Consider the following 17919-nt stretch of genomic DNA (forward strand, 5'->3'; position numbering starts at 1 on the left):
CAGCAGAAAGGACATGAGAGGGGAAAAAAAGACAGAAAGGAATCAAATCCAAACTGGGTATTTCTTCAAAAACAGAAAAAAAAAAAAAAAAACAGAACACCAGATCCTTACTTGAGAAGCAACCCAAACAGAGAGGAATTGGTTTAAATATTGTGACAGCACACACATGTAATACACAACATGTAATATATTTCTTAGATTTTTTCGACCATGTAATTAAAAAAAAACATTAAAATCACATTTTCCATAAAATTGTCCTGTTTAAAAAAAAAACTTACGCTATTGGCTGGGGAAAAACTCTTCCATCCAACTTTCCGTCGAATCCAAATCAGTCCCATCTGACAAGCCGAATGAAACCCCGGCCCCAGCCCCTGATTGGCTGCCATAACCGTACGCCAGGTCCTGACTGGACGTCCTCTGGTAGCCCTGAGGCTGACCCCCTGGCATGTACGGCCCACCCCCTCCCGATGCTCCCGGCATGCCCTGAGCAGGGCCCTGTCCGAAAGCGGCCATGTTGGGCACACCCTGGTTCATGCCTGGCATCACCATTCCCCGCGGCTGGTTGGTCCTTGGTTGCCCTGCCATGTGCGGCATCATCGGCCCACCCATTGCTGCTGGGTTTATCGAACGAGGGTCCACAATAGTCTGTCCACCCATCGCTTGTGTGAAATGCTGCTTGGCCATTCTAGGAGCCTGGCCACCTTGCATGGCGTATGCAGGGTTACTGTTAAACACCACCATGTCGTTTGAAGTCCTTCCGCCCATGGCTTGTATGTTTTGCTGCTGCTGCGGCCACGTCTGGCCCCCGCCTCCCATCATGCTTTGCAGTCTCTGAACTTTGGCCATCGGCTGCCCACCAGGGGCAACAATGGCTGATTTTATTTGCTGCTGCGGGAGTGACGGGTTCATTAGCATTCCCTGCCCATACCCGCCTCCGGCGCCTCCCCCGACCATCCCTTGCCCGCCGGCGCCCGCTTGTCTCTGTGCCATCACCATGCCGGGCTGGTTGGGATGGTGCTGCTGTTGCTGCTGGAGCATTTGGCCCATATTTGGGTTCATCCCTTGGTACATCCCAGTCTGTGTACCTGCCTGGCCTCCGTATGCCATACTCATGTCACCCTGCGAAGGTATGCCACCCGAGTTCTGGACGGGCGTCATCTGCAGTATCCCGGGGTTCTGTTGCTGCTGCAGAAGTCGAGCGTTGCGCATGTTCTGCAGTGTCTGGTTCCTTGCTGCCATCTCCTGGGGCGTGCCTAAAATAATTTACAATTAAATAATATTAACTGACATCTGTTGTTCTTATTACATTTCCAGTACATCAAAGGCTTGTTTCAATTAAAGTCAAATGGCATAAGTACACAGTTTCAAATGCATAGCGAATCACTATCATTTGTATATGATGACATAAACTGCACACTGAAATCTTCAGATGTCTGTGCATCAAATTATTAATTCCATGTTTGACACCTTACAGCTTCGATGAACACATATGTATAACATGTTAAATTATGTTGACAAAAAGGCATCAAACAAAAATTGATATAAAGCTAAATAAAACGGATTTCCTGCTTGTAGCCCTAACACACGACTGAAAAATACTGCTTTTCCGCATAATTTGAGCTTATGAAGCTGCATTTCTGATATTGTTGTCAGATTTTACTGTTGATATGAAATATTAAAATATAATTTTGTCAAACTGTTTATGAGATTTTAGTCTCCATTCTAGTAGACAGAAGTTGTACTTTTACCTGCATTTAATGTATGTAAAAGATGTCCCGCAAATGAACTGATTTTGATTTAAGTCAAATAACCAAAGAAACTTATGAAATATTTTGTCCACTGGTGCCTAAATTTAAATTTAACATTCAGCAACAAAATAATCAAAAGATGGGCTCCCTGTAACTGCAACAGTCTAAGTTTAAGTGAATGAAAGTGTGTGTTCATTAGAAATGTTGACAGATGCACTGGGTGTTTAAGTGGCAAGCATTTTTTTAATGTGAATGAGAAAATTATCTTTATTTTGAAATGGAGAAATGCACTTAGAGGTTTAAAGGAAGAGTTGAGATTCACTATTTACTTCAGGATCTTGCATTGCTAAACACCATAAGCCACTGGGCCACAAAGTAATATGGTCATTACAACTAGTGGCAAAGTGTTTCGTGTTTGGGCATGTGTACTTGTGTGTGTCTTGCCTTGAAACTGCTGGAGCGGGTATGGATTCCTCTGTGCCTGACTCATCTGTCTGGGGAGATGCTGCTGTTGTTGTAACTGGAAAAAGAAGGGAAGCAAAGTTGAAAAATGCATGAATATCAAAATTCCTTATCAATAGTTTTAGAAAGCAGAACTCCGAAGTCACAGAGGGTCAGCAGCTGCTTGCACACTCACAAGTGTGATATTTCATACGAGTATTTTAAACAAAAGCCCTGCACTGTCAGTGGCACTCACCTGTTCTGCCAGCATGTGCTGCTGCTGTTGCTGTTGTCTCTGTTCTCTCATTAGCTGTGCTTTCTGCTGCTCCATCAGATGGAGCTGGACCCTCTTTTCCTGCTCCATAGCCATCATCTGCTTCATCATGGCCGCCTGCTGTTGCTGCTGTGGATTGGGCAGATAGCCGCCAGGCCCCGCCCCATTAGGCCCTGATGAGGTCACACCCCCTGGTCCTCCGTGAGGTGGCTGGACTCCACCAGCCTGTCGCGGCAGACCAACCACACCTTCCTACAGGCACGAGAAAAGAGAGCTGATCAGAGAGTGTTCTGTATAACAGATGATTCACTTCATTTATTCAGCCATTAAAATATTGACAACTAAGAGACATAATATGGTTCTAATTGCTTAACAGATCATTTTCAGAGTGAACTGTCAGTTACTAAATTAAACAACAAAATTATGAAAGAATTCTATTTCAAATAATTGCTGTTCTTTTGAAAATTTTGAACATAAATTGATAAGAACCACTGATAAGAAATGTTTCTGGAGCAGCAAATCAGCATATTAGAATGATCTGAAGGATCGTCCGACACTGAAGACTGGAATAATGGCTACTGAAAATTCAGCTTAATTACAACAGGATTAAATTACATTGCAAAATATATCAAAATAGAATATATATATATATATATATATATATATAATATTATATATATATTATCTATTTATATATATGATAATCAATTTTAATAATATTTCACAGTTTTCTGTTTCTGATCAAAATAAATGCAGCCTTTGTGAGCACAAGAGACTTCTTAAAAAAAGATTAAATGTAGAATTAATTTTTACAATGTCATACATTAAACCTGGCATACTTTTATCAAAATTGGATCCCTAATGAACAAAAAATAAAACCTCACAACAAAGATAATGGGAGCTGTGGAGATCTCTTTCTCCTGTGTGGGGTCAGGAAAAGATTTCCCTCTGAATAATGGTGAAGGTAATATAAAATTACTTCTAGCACACTGGAAATAGACTGCGGTCTTGTCTGAGACGATATAAACTGAGATCCAAAACAAAGAGTCATGAGACACAGACCAAGTGTTTATAGTCTTACAGATCTGACGTCCAAGAAAACTAAACTGAGACAACACGTAACCGTTTTCAGGCCTTTTGCTACTTTTTTAATAGGAACATTAAGAGCTAGACTAGGGAATGTTAGGCATAGGAGGGGGAGCTGTTGCAAACTGGATTCAAACTCGCATTATCCGCGCAAGCACCACATAATTCAATGTGCCCAAGCACATTCACTAACCGCAAGGCTCCAATCTGGAGCGATCATTTTATTTAAACCAACTCTCCACGAGGCTCTTATAACAGAATAAATAATGAAACACAAACATGCACACGCCACAGGAGACTGTTCAGATAAATCTAGACCAGACCGGTCAATGAGCGCAAATCTGTGTGTAGACAGCTGGATCTCTTCTGTTAACCAGTCATGCTGCCCAAACGTGCGCCGATCGGCACGCACGCATCTCTTTTGAAAAGCGGACAGGCCAGAGGGGGGCAGTGTTGATCTTTTATTCCCCATCACTCCTTCACTCTCTTTCTCTCGCTCCCTTTTCGAGTCGTCATCTATCTCTATTTCTTCCACCTCTGTGCCTATGTCTCCATTCCGTTCTCGGTCTTTCCCTCCTTCCTCCACATTTCCCTTTACCTCCGCTCTTTTTCTTCTCTTTCACCCTCACCGCCATACATGCTCTTTTTCATCACGATCCCCTCATCTCCCCCCTTTCCCTTCAGCTCTCTCTGCAGATGGCTTAATCATGAGTGGTGTAAAAGATGTGTCTCCTTCTTCCTGCCGGATAATGTGTGTGAGCCAAAGACTCCTCAACCGAGCATGGAGAGAAAGAGAGATGAGGGGTGAGAGAAAAGGACTCGAATGACAGAAAAAAAAACATTAAAGAGAGGAGAGAGAGAAAAAAACAGGAAAGAGCAACAGAGAGATAGAGAGAGAGAGCAGGTAGCCAGGCAACAGTGGCTGTAATGTTGAGCAGATGGTGCTCATAGGAGCCATGATGGACGACAGCGGGCAGCAGCCGCGAGAGAGAGAGAGACCGGGAGAGAGCAGCGTAAATTAAGTCTCTCTCTTTTATCCTCTCTTCCTCCTCTTTCTGTCTCCATTGCTGATTCCGTATCCATCTTTTCTCTTTCGTTCACACATGTGTGAACCACTCTTGATCCTACAGTTAGTGCTTTGTCATCTTTCTCTGAAATTAAACTGTCAACTAAAAAGGTTGTTGAAGACTGGAGGATCAGTGCAAATACAGTTAGAATGTTTTGTATAATAAGATGGTTTACAAACTGACAGAATAATTACTGAACTTGAAATTGTTACTGAAAGTGTAGTAGTGCGTATTTTCTGCAGCAGTAGCAAAACCAAAAAAGTAATTGGGTGAATTATGTTTCCAAACAGGTTTCCAGGACACTCCTACTGCCCATGTTTAGGCCAAGCGGCAACCTCCCGCTCTCTCTCGTGAGGCCAACACGGAAGTGACTTAAACTGTAATTCGTCAACTGACCGCTAGAGGCTGGCTGCAAAAGTTCTGCATAATTAAGGGCGTGGCCACTTGAGTGACAGGTGGATTGGCGCTGCTGTCACCATCGTCATGATAGGTGGGTGTGGCGTCAGCAACCAGTTCCTGCCTTTTTGCCCTTTTTTGATTATCCAGGAGTGATGCACAGTGACGCACTGCCAAGATGGCGACGGTCGGCTCCGCCTACTTTAGGCTTCAAAAATGCTCTTCGGAATCCTACGGGTGACGTCATGGACACTACGTCCATGTTTTTTAATAGTCTATGGTTTAGGCAAACAAGTAGCCCCGCCCCAAACACATGCTTTTGAAATCACCACAGAACTTGCACTCTTCAAAGATGTCAACCTAGAAATGGTTCGATTACCTTTACTTGCCAAACTTTTAAGTTTTTTGAACAAAATAGTGTAATTTCTGTAGCACCAGTACACTAAATGGAACTGGAAAAAAAGAAAAAAAAAATACAGAGTTCTGGCATGAAACTCTAGATGGCGCAGTCTGATAGATCTAACTCAGTATAAAATAATGACCACATCATCACGTCACAGCTTATTGGTTCTCTCCTGTATCAGCAGCCAATGAGCTTGCTGATCAACATTCAAATACTTGGCTAATGCTTGCGGTAGAAGTTTGCAGCGCACTTCAGAAACCCTCCACCTTCACCAGCTCCACCTGTATAGATCTGCTATTGGGTAATCATGTTATATGTGCAGCAGCAGAATTTCTTACATGCTCAGCAGCATGTAGTGGATGTATTGGCAGTAGCAAGTCCCTGTACTTGCTCTGCTGCAGCAGCAGCAGCGTAGCAGGTCTATTCCACCAAGACCAAACACATTAACATTGTCATGTACACTACCATGCAAATCACTCTAAGAGTTGTCATAACAGAACTAAAACAATGACTTAAAACAGGTTTCCTGCACAGGTTCTTCAGTGTATTTACACTTTTAGGAGAAATCAACCTATGGCTTACGTGCAGTTGTCTAAGCACATTAAGAAGAAAGTATTTTAAAATGTAAATGGCGCTCTTAGCTGGGTGAAAGCATTAAGTGTGAGTTTTTTTTTTGCCATTACTATGATAGAACTGACAGGAAGCAAAGTGGGGGAGAGATAGGTGTTGGGATTGAGAAAGGCCATTGAGTTGGGATTCGAACTCAGGACGCCTATAGCGCAATGGAGCTGTATCGGCGTGCTGCCCACAAGGCTATCTGTGCAAGGTTTTAATAAAGTCACACTCAAATTCATATTGGATTTCTTTTAAAGATGGTGTATTTGTAGATACATAAATGATCTAACACTTTTAGGAGAAATCAACCTACAAATGGCTTATGTACAGTTGTCTAAGCACATTAAGAAGAAAGCATTTTAAAATCTAAATGGCACTCTAATCTATAGGTGAGAGCATTAAGTGTGTTTTTTTTTTTGCCATTTTTGCCTTTATTATGATAGGACAGATCAGAACTGACAGGAAGTGAAGTGGGAGAGTGATAGGGGTGGGATCGGGAAAGGTCCTCGATTTGGGATTCGAACTCGGGACGCCCGTAGCACAGCAGCGCTGTACTGTATGTTGGCGCACTGGACACAAGACTATTGGTGCCAACTAAATGCGAGGTTTTACCAAAGTAAACAAACAAACAGGCAAGACTATCTGATGGCGGGGAACTCTTAAAAGTTCAGCTCATCTGTAGTTGTTAAAGGTGTTGAAGGATGTGCTAAGGAAAACAGCTCACTGCAGTTTGCACAAAGCAATACATAGTGCAATACAGAGAGTCAGAGTGATTGCTTTTTTATTGATCTCATGCATACACACACAAACACACATTGATTACCAGTAGTGAGCCTCGGCCCAGATCAGACACTAATCTGAGGGGCTTGCTCACAACATCCCCTCTAATATTACACCACACGCCAACACACGGCCCTCATGAGGGCGTTTGTGTGTGTGGGTGGTGGTAGTAGTGACTGGCCAATTCAACAAATCTGAATTGAATACTGACAGACGTGCACATCAACTCAAGCTATGGCATCTTAAATGTGTTCAAGAATTTTGGCAATGCCAATGATGCATAAATTTAGCCTTGGCAGATCATTAGCAAGTTGAGGCCCAATATGGCTTAAAACACTCCAGAGACAAAGCTTGAGCTGCTCCCAAATGGATGACAGAATTTTTAATGGTCAATGCCTGGTGGCATATATACACCCCGTATAACCACTGCTCTTATATTTATGCATGCGTTTTTATGCAAAGCAGCTTGGTGCTTTATTAGTTCATGCAATCCCTGGTAACTGAAATTGCGACCATCACATTGGTAGCAATGCTTTACTGTTACTCTCAAGCATCATTACCTTAGAAGGATTGATTAAACAGACTGATGAAATAAAAATACACTACAACAAAGGTGTGGAGGGGCCACTGTCTATCGAAACCACCAGGTGCTGCCTCCTTTATCAGATTATTTGCTTGAATATCAATTATGTCAAATCTACTGAGCATGTGTGCAAACAAATGAGAGCCTGGCAGGCAAGGATCACCAGCCAAAACCAAGAAATCTACATCACAAATTGACCACAAACAAAAGCATATTTTATGTGATCCTCACATCTACTGGTGCAATGACAAAGAACAAAGAAATGCCAGAGTATCTGTTCTTTTGTGTCAAAACCTCTATAACACACCTGTTATGAGGTAGGACCGGCCGGGCTGCAGCTCACCCCCTCATTCCCCACTCTTCCGTCCCCTTTTGCACAAACTCTCCACCTCTCTCTACCCCAACCTTTTGCCCTCCCTTCCCTCCCCATGTTGCATTATCTTTCCCAGCTTCTATATTCCCTTTCTCCCTCTCTCTGTTCCTCTGCACAGAAGCCATTAGTGGTGGCCGTAAAGCCATATTTCTGTCTACAGCTCAATTACACGCACACACACTCACGCGTGCACAGGTTCAGTGCCAGTTCATTGAGCATTATGGATAGAAATCCATCCACAGCTCTGATTTCTCCATATGAATCCTTAATAAACAATTCCAGTAAACAGACTGAAACATCAAATGATGATGTTAACCCCCAGATGTTCATTTCAACAGCCAAAGTGGGTGACCACATCTACAAAATCAGATGTCACTTAAAATAGCCTGAAATGAAATGATCGCCCTTTGAGAAAGATGGGCGTTAAAATGCAAGAGATACGGTGTCTGAATGAGCCTACTTGTTTTCCTTTGTTTGGACAAGTCCGCGGCGTGAAAGTGTGCATTGTTCGTTGGCTTCGCCTCAAAGTTTCAGAAATAAATAGCGAGCACACACGGCTCAATTAAACACAGACGGACTCTCTCTGTGTGGATCTGCAGGTAGAGGTAAGAGGAGAAAATGATGAAATCTGATGTAAGGATGAGAAAGTAAAGATAATAAAAGCACAGCGAATTAGATGTCTCCCTCATGCTTCCTCGCTCTGTTATGCTCACTCTTCCTGTCTACCACTCTTCTTTTCTCTTTATTGGGGATAAAATGCAGTATTTGGAGCTATTCTGTTCTGCTTTTTTAAAGGAAAAAAGTAAAGGAATTCCATATAGAGGGCCACACAAAATCAGATTCAGAATGATGGACATTCATAAAGTTCTAAGCATTTACTACATGACTATTTATTAAACATCTGGGGTAATTTGTTCATGTTCTCAGATACCAACAATAATGCAATACGTCTTCAGCGTTTTCTACTATGGTTTTTGGTAATTCTGAAGTCTGCAGATTTGCATGCATATGTGCGACCTGCATGTGTCATACGATATGCAGATTTATCCTTAAAACACAACAGAATTCAGAGTTGAATGTCACAACAGGTGCTTGCGCGTGTCTGTTTCAAAATCTTCTCTCATTCTTTCTCCTCTTATCTCTCCTTTGTTTCTCGCAGCTGTGCCTTGTTGAAAGCGATCATGACTAATTATTCAAGGCTCAACAGAAGCAGAAATTATGATGAACTTTATTATCCGAGTGAGAGAATGAGAGAGAGAGAGTGAAAGAAAGATCGGAGGGAAATGTTTTAAGCTGTTGAAACGGTGTTTGATTGGTGAAGGGTTTTTAAGTGCGTCTGCGTCTGTGACAGATTAATTGTCATCTTTTACTGTCTCACTTTCCTGGGATGAGTGAACCAATCATGGCTCCTCTCTCAAGAGGGGAGATAAAATGACCAATCACTGCCTCAGATCTGCTTTCTTTATTGTCCAACATTCCCACACAGGGAGGCAAGCTCAGGCTCTGATAAATTGAGTGTGTGGGTACGTGTGGAATGAGGGAAGCAGAGTGTGTCAATACTACATATGAGCTTTGTTCCAAATCCTAGTAAGCTGCCCACCTAGAGAGCATTTTAAGGCACCAAAAAGTACAAAAAGGCAATGTTATGATGCCTTGTAAAAGAAGGCCAATCAAAAATATAAATTCTGTCATCATTTACTAAGTCTCATGCCGTTCCAAATGTGTATGATGTACTTTTTTTCTGTGGAACATGGAAAATATTTATATATATATATATTTTTTTTTAACATGCATACAAGTCAATGGTATGATTTGGTTACCAACATTCTTCAAAATATGTTCTCGTGTTCTACAGAAGAAGGCATACAGGCTTGGAATGACATGATGGAGAGTAAATAATAGAATTTTCATTTTTAGGTGAACTATGCCCCAAGATACCTTGTTTAAGCCCAAATCTAAGGCAGCCCTGACCCATTGCACAAAAGACAATCCCACAATGCACTTCAACAATGTTCATGTAAAGCAACACCACACCACATTAGCACAACCTTTGCATTTTTATGCTTATCTGTGAGTCAAGCTGTTAGCTTAGCAACATGCTAACATCAAATCTCATTGGAATCAATTGCAAGTTAGGTCTCTGTGCACTTCCAGTGCTATATGTGTGAGGCAAAGAAGTGCTGCCTACGTAAAGTGTCCCAAATCACTCACTAGTGACATTTCAGATGCTGCCTTACAAGGTAGCTGTCTATATAGGGGCTAGGTTTCAGAAAGGAGCCATATTGTCTATAATCGCATTTGCAACATGACAGTATTGTGTGTTTGTGATGTGTGCGAGCATGCGCTAGTGCGGCTTTAGTGTTCGGTTTCACAACCACCCTCTCCCAGGCACTTTTTCTCCTGAGCAGCAATTACCAGGGCCTTGATTTATGTGTCCAGTCAAAGAAGCCTCCTCCCCCTCTTTTTTCCTGCCTCTCTCGCAGGCCTTTTATCAGCAAGTCACTCTCTAACAGCACCATAGCCACCCCTGAGACAGACCTCATCAGATAACACACACACGCACGCACGCAATGAAAAAGGCCTCATCCTCTTGGGATGGGGCGCATTCGTTTAAGTATCTGACAGCATAGTATCCATGCGTGCACGTATTCGTGTGCATCACGTTGTATGTTAATGCGGAGGGCATCACACGCAGCTCCTTCTCTGTCTTGCATGTTCTGTCTTTAGTGAGAGATGGGTGGGGGAGGGGCAGAAGAATGCATGGCCTCGGAGGACTTCCGATCCTACCTAGACTTCCGGAGGGAGAGAGAAAAAGAGCTGTTCGAGAGGAAAAAGGGAGGGAGAGGAAAAAGGGAGGTAAACAATCCGGCACACTTACAGAGCGCAGAGGGGAAATAGAGAGGATGAGTTAACGTGTTTAAGAACACACACACACAACACTGCCTCAGAAGAGCTGTTCGTGGGCGAGACTGACACACACACACTTTTCAATGACAAGGAAAAAAAAAGACAGGAAGAGACGAGGTGTCTTTTTTTTTTTTCATTTTTTTTTTTCAACAGCGTGACAGTGTTGACTGTTGATGGCTGGGAGTGTCATTGTGGGCAACAAGAGGGAATTACCAGACATGAAGCAAACTAATTACTGGCTGATTCACTAATTACCTCCAGAGAACGAGACGGAGAGAGAGCTGCTAAGTGAGCATCTCCCCTCCTGTCATGAAATAATGGGAGAGGAAAAGAACAGCAGCCTGACACAATGTGCTTCATGACATCATAATGAGAAATGAACAAAGGCCTGTTTGTTGCATTTTTCTTAAAATAATGCTGACGTATGAACCTGTTGGTTTAAAACTAGAACTACTGTAAACACACATAAAAAAAAATTCTTAGGCGCATTTCGCAATGTTTGGATTACTAATACACTTGCTATTGATGTTAGGCCTATCATCTATTTGGGTTTTTACAGTACAACCTTTCAAAGTATACTCCATTTGAGAGTGCGCTTGACATATGCTAAGAAGAAGTAGGCCTAATCCTTGTCCAGAGTTGTGCCATTTTTTCCAAACATTATGTGCGAAAATAATGTATTCGTACTCATTTAAAGTAGAGTTGCAGGTGTCTTTTAATTCCCCAAAACAAGCACAGATCAATGCAGGTGTCGATTGTTTTTTCGCTGTCTTTAGTAGTTCTGCCTCCTTCGCTTCCTTTCTAACTGTGACACAACAGTCCAGCTTTGTTGCCTCCTTGTGGACAAACTACTGCAATTAGCATTGATAGAAAAACTGTGCCATGTACATATAGTACACAAAAATGTGCACGCTGATAATGAAATTCACGTCACACGGACTGTGCACATACCCTAGCTTATGCGTAAAAAACAAAGTATACTTTAGGAATTAGTTGGTCATAAATGTATGTAAATAAATTTCCCTACTAACCTGCAGAAGTCTAACGGTCATCTGAGCGCTCATAAACAGTGTTTTTCCATTTACAGATCATATTTCATACCTGCTGAGTTACCATTTATAAATGGATTTGACTGATAAACAAGATTTGCTTATGTGTGCTGCATGTTTTCCTCTTGTTGTTAAACACACACACACACACACACACACACACACACACACACACACACACACACACATATATATATATAGGGGAAGTCGTGGCCTAATGGTTAGAGAGTTTGACTTCGGGCCGGCAATACCACGACTGAGGTGCCCTTGAGCAAGGCACCGAACCCCCAACTGCTCCCCGGGTGCCGCAGCAAAAATGGCTGCCCACTGCTCTGGGTGTGTGTTCACGCTGTGTGTGTGTTCACTGCTATGTGTGCACACTTTGGATGGGTTAAATGCAGAGCACGAATTCTGAGTATGGGTTACCATACTTGGCTGTATGTCAGGTCACTTGTCACTTATATATATAATTAATCAGTAAAGCATAAATGGTAACGCACTGGCAGAGCTACTACTATAAATATTTAGAATTTTGGCATAAACATGCAAATTACATAGTTAAATGATTTTCAATAAAAAAAAACATTTAATGTTCTAATATTATTCATCAGAATATTTCTTCTCTTGTCCCTGAAAATGTCTGGATTTTAAGTCTTCTTGCAGAGACTCATTTTAAATGGCGTTTAGTCAACAAGCAGCTATAGCACATTGAAAATATATGTAACCGGACCTTGCGAGCCATACTTGGGTGCGTCACGAAGCTCAGTGCAAGTAGACCATTGAGGGTCTTAACGGTGCGTTTGCTGTCCCGACAACCACCACGCCCAAAGGAGATATTGTAGCTCCTGAGAGGGTCATGTCTATATTGATTTCCTCTCTAACTGCTAAAAAGGGAGAAACACCGTGCAAGAGAGCGAGACAGAAAGAAAGAAACAAGAATATGACGGTGGCAGAGATGTCGGAGGGGAGTGGTAATTACTTCGATAAAGAGACAGAGCGAGGGAGTGAATGAAAGAGAGACTGTGTGACAGAGTGAGAAAAGAGAGTGAGGGAAGGAGGGAATGCTGACACTAGCAGAGAGACAAAGATCTAGATAGAGGAGAGAAAGAGAGGCTCATTTACAGTCTGTCTTTGTGGAGAGGGTCATGAGCTTTTGCACACGCTCAGAGCGTGCCTGTCTACATTAGCTAGCAGAGCGCGTAGCAACGGGGGCTAACGCTAGATCTCACACACGCTCCACAACGGAGGGATGAAAGACACAGGTTAAGACCCTTAAATATCACTGGGATTTAGGTCTGAGAGAGAAACAATGTGAGAGAGAGAGAGAGAGAGAGAGAGAGAGAGAGAGAGAGAGAGAGAGAGAGAGAGAGAGAGAGAGAGAGAGAGAGAGTGATTCAAATAAAAGTAGTGTGAGTTTAGTAGAAAAGAAAATGTTATTTTAAAGGGATAGTTCACCCAAAAATGAACATTCTGTTATTAATCTCACCCTCATGTCGTTCCAAACTTGTAAGACCTTCGTTCATCTTCAGAACACAAATTAAAATATGTTTGATGAAATCCAAGAGCTTTTAGACACTGCATAGACAGCAACACAACTATCATGTAAAGAAAACAAAAATAACAACTGCATCATGGTACTATTGTGTACACAGGTCAAAGACTGACACGGAAGAGAAGAAACTGTATGTTATCTTTGCACAAAAACAGTATTCTTGTAGCTTATAAAATTAAGGTTAAACCACTGATGTGATGTCACATGGACTATTTTAACGATATCGTTGCTACCTTTCTGGGCCCTGAATGTGGTAGGACCCTTGCTGTCTACAGAGGGTCAGAAAAGCTCTTGGATTTCATCAAAAATATCTTAATTTGTGTTCAGAAAATTAACGAAGTTAACGGGTTTGAAATGACAGCGTGAGTAATTAATGACAGAATTTTCATTTTTGGGTGAAATATACCTTTAACTTCATAGTTCCCCCTTTTAGTCAATATAGTAAACATACAGTCAGGGTCTTAAAATGAACTTTCGGCCACACTGTTCAAAAATATTTCTTCTATTTTTATTTTTCCTTAAATATTTGTGACAAAGTACAGGTCAAGGTCACTCACAGCAACGAGATGAGCCAGTATCCATTTCTCTAACACAATACCAATGTGTTCCTCATATTTGAATTTCATGGCTAAATGCGAAAAGTTTTCCACATATTTGTGCCTATGATTTAAAATCTGTGCATCAGCAAGTGTTAGATCAATGTTTTTATAATATAACTTAGAGGTTGACCATGTAACACAGCTTCTAATAAAGTTAAGAGCTGTCTAGTAGCTCATTAGCAAGTTTTATTTACTCACCTAAGCCATTTTTACTCACATTTGGCACTTGGCAAGTGTTCCATTTGGATTCTGCATACATCAGTGGAAAACCCTCTCACACACACAGATACCAAAGGCATGTAAGCAATCATACACACATGAAAAAACACCTGCAGTGAAATTAAGCTTTTAGCGTCAGTAGTAAAACTGACTCAGGCTTTTTCAGTATCTAATGTCATGAAAAAGACCAACTCCTTTCCTCTATTTCAATAAACACCTGAAGCTGTAGCCTGTGTACTGGCCAATTTGCAGCAACACTGCACCCGTTTGAAGAATTGAAACTGCTTCAGTTTGAATCGTCACTCTCTCCCAATGAAGCACACTAAGCTGGGTGGGAGTTTACAGAGCGTTCACAATGTTCGCAACCATCCCTTCCTGGGATGTGCTGAAATGCTTCCAAAATAAACCAGTTGTGGGTTGTCTAAATGATTAGTCGACGAGTCAGTTTTAAGGAAGCCTTGTTAAGTCAGTCTTACTGTCACTTTTGATCAATTTAAAGTATTAGAAAAGATCTGACCCCAAACATTTTGAAACTTAGTTTTGACCTCAAACTTTTTTTGGATGAATTCAGAAAGTATGCTAACAGTGCTGAAGCACATTGTCAGAACATTCCAACTCGCTTTGAGAAGTTTCTGCTCATCCCACTAAACAATATTATTACAAATATTTGAACTAGTCCGTTTTTGGACAGCTACTTGACAAGTTCATTGTCCCGAACCATTACATTACCTCTCCTCCGAAACATCTAAGCAACTTTTAACTACATAAAGTGTTACATGAGGCCAGTTTAAGTTGTCTAGCTTAATACAATCAGTAATGAGAAGACATGTAACATGAGAATAAGATGGCCGCAAGCCTTTTCACTCTTGAAAAGCTAAAAAGCTGTTAAAGGAGCAGAATTGTGATTGGTTCAAACTAAGGTCAATGCATGTTCAAGTCTAAACTTGTCAAGTTAAACAAGCAGACAATCTCCTGTGTGATAGTGGATGTCTGATGGGATGCACAACTACATCCAAAGAAATGAGTTACGTACTTCGAATCAGAGAACAATTTGCTGTACCAGGCTAAATATAATTGCTAAAAGTCATTTAGGAAAGGCTGTTACACACATACACACACACACACGCATACACACCCAGAGCTGTGCATGAATTCCCAGGTGAGTCTGAAGACATGACCATGGCTATTTTTGTCTCATCTTCAAAAAAAGAAAAGGAAAGAAACGGAAAAGGAGGAACGGAAACAAGACTCTAAATATAGTTCAATGCGACATTCCAGAAGAGAATAATTCTCTTTCCTGCAGTTTGACCAGAGATTTAAAGAGCATAGAGAAAGAAAAGAGCGAGACAGAGAATTAAGAAATAAAATTGATATACACTAAGTAATGACCTTAAGAATCACACAAACATGGTATTAATGATTTCAAAGGCCTATGTTGAGAAAATACAGCATACTTCCACTTCATCTCCTTTACAGCTTGCTAAGGGAAGGAAAATAATTGACAAAAAATTGACAACCATTTTTAAAATCATACAAATCAAACTTTTTACAAGAAGTCAAACGAAAGAAGAAAAGAAGATTGCCACACATATATTTCTGAGGTCTCCTCAAAACCAAGTTGGTTACGAACAATACATACTCCTTAATATACAAAGACAAACCTAAATGTTGATTAAGATGTAAATAATGTGTCAATGTTGATTTAATGTTGACTAAATTTATATTACAAAACCATTGGCATCTGCATGTGTTCATTTGTCACACTCATTGTTTCTTTAGGTAATTAGTACAGACTTAAGTTATAATCAGTCTTTTTCTCCATGTTTAAATTAATTCCGCAGATGTTCCTGTAAAATCAGAGCAGAAAATGTGACAAATGTCCACAGGCCTAGTTATGATGCACCTCACCACGTAATTTTGGTTTACTTGCAGCTAGTGTACAGTAAGCAGCCTGACCTTTTACTTGCTGGAGACGGAAGAGGGAGAGACAAGATAAGGTAAGAGCTTTTTCTGCAAGTTCAGCAGGAACTGTTTGTGCTATTCCAATCCAAGGGTGACATGAGGAAAGGGAGGGCAGACATAATCAAACGCTCAAGAGCAGAGAAGCACAGAGAGATGAGATGAAGATGGGCCATTCAGACTAATCACACCCTGAGACTGATGAGCAAATCCATCGAGCTTAATAGCAGCCATCAGAAAGAAAGACAGAAGTGGCGTGGAGCACACATGAGAGAGAGAGAGAGAGAGAGACAGATAGGAGCACAGGTCAGCAGGAAAAAAGAAGGTTTGCTGACTTGTCAGATTTAAGCTCCCCTCCTCCCCCATGTTTCATTAGGACAACTATAACACACTTTTCACAACAACAGAGATCAGGACAACTCCTATTTTGTCCCATTCAAATCAAGAGATCTGTAATTAAAAATTACAACACAGATATAATAATATTCAAATTCTGGTCATCACAGATTAGCTGTTAATTATTTATTTTACGTTATGGTCGATAACTGATAAATGGTTGATAATAATTATAAGAATTCTATACTGTATTGACAAAAAAATTGCACTAGAAATAATACTTTAAAAGTGAGTTTAGATGAGTGTTGATTTTGAGATTTGCTAAAGATAACATTTATTAAAAAATAAATTTAAGAGACTGTTTCATAATGTCATTTTTTTTTTAAAGAAATGACTTTTATTCAGCATTAAAAAAACATCAAATTGATCAAAAGTAAAAACTTTAAGATTATAAAAAATTTTTTTTTTAAATCAAATTAGTGCTGAAAATTCAGCTTTGCCATTATAGAAATAAATTACATTTTTAAATCTATTAAAATAAAAATTTAAATAAAAACAGTTAAAAAATAAAAATAGTTATTTTTAAATTTTTAATAATATTAGTTGATTTTTACAAGAATCTGTCATTTTGACCAATAACTTACCTTTAAAAAGACAATAAAAAAAAAAAAAAAAAAAATCTGTCATTTTGATCACTAACTTCTGTGGTACCTGTATACTGTGTCCTAAATGAAGAAAAAAAAAAAAAACACTTTAAAAAGTGTCCTATTACTAGCGTAGTGCATCCTCAGCTACAGAGGTGATTCCCACGCCAAGGTCAAAAGTCTCAAATAGCAACAAGAGAGCAAACATATCAACAAACATAAATATCAAACACTTTCCAAATCGGTTTTTAGCACACTGAATTAAAGACACCTTCTAAGGTGTGTGTATTTCCACATGACTTTCATAACATAGTCTAAGTGTATTCTCCGGAGAGAAGAAATCTGAGTGAGTTTCAGTGATTTTATGCAATATACAGTATGAAAATCTCTTGAAGGGTGGGTCACTCCAAATATGTTATTATACCAAATTCACCAGAACAATCCACAATGATCTGAATGATCAGAGAGCAGACCACAATGTCAGAAAAATTCCCAATAAACACTCAAAGAACAACAGAACTGAATGAAGTGGAAGAAAAATTGTGGAAAAGAAAACCACGCAACAAGCTGAAAACAACAGAGATAAGGCACAGAAAACATGCCGAGGGCATGAGGAAGGTAGAGGCTGATGACGAATAGAGCAAGAGAGAGAAGAAAGAGAGAGAGGAACAGAGTCTCTACTGCCAGATTAGTGTCTGACGTAACATTATCGCGCTGCTGATAGGAGCAAGAGCTGGAAAGAGCAACCATTAGGGAGGAAGGCAAAGAGTGAAGGAGGGACGAGAGAGGAAGGAGGGGGAGGAGGATGGAAGACTTTATGGCTGGAACAAGACAGACCTTTTACCACCACACACTAAAAAAAAAAAGAGAGTAAGAAAAGACAATGAA

General features: G+C 40.6%; 1 protein-coding gene across 3 annotated transcripts in view; it reads right to left on the reverse strand.

Annotated features, from left to right (window-relative positions):
* Nucleotides 1–169: 169 nt before the first annotated feature.
* Nucleotides 170–17919, reverse strand: part of maml3 (mastermind-like transcriptional coactivator 3) — a 113205-nt gene continuing 95455 nt past the window's right edge. For all 3 annotated transcript variants that reach the window (XM_042716597.1, XM_042716598.1, XM_042716599.1), the window contains exons 3-5: nucleotides 2446–2715; nucleotides 2193–2268; nucleotides 170–1253 (exon numbers count right to left, since the gene is read on the reverse strand). In XM_042716597.1, the coding sequence (XP_042572531.1) occupies nucleotides 280–1253; nucleotides 2193–2268; nucleotides 2446–2715 (1320 nt within the window). In that variant the 3' untranslated portion in view covers nucleotides 170–279. The remainder of the gene's footprint in view (nucleotides 1254–2192; nucleotides 2269–2445; nucleotides 2716–17919) is intronic.

Source organism: Cyprinus carpio, chromosome B1, assembly GCF_018340385.1.
Source record: "Cyprinus carpio isolate SPL01 chromosome B1, ASM1834038v1, whole genome shotgun sequence".
NCBI lineage: Eukaryota > Metazoa > Chordata > Actinopteri > Cypriniformes > Cyprinidae > Cyprinus > Cyprinus carpio.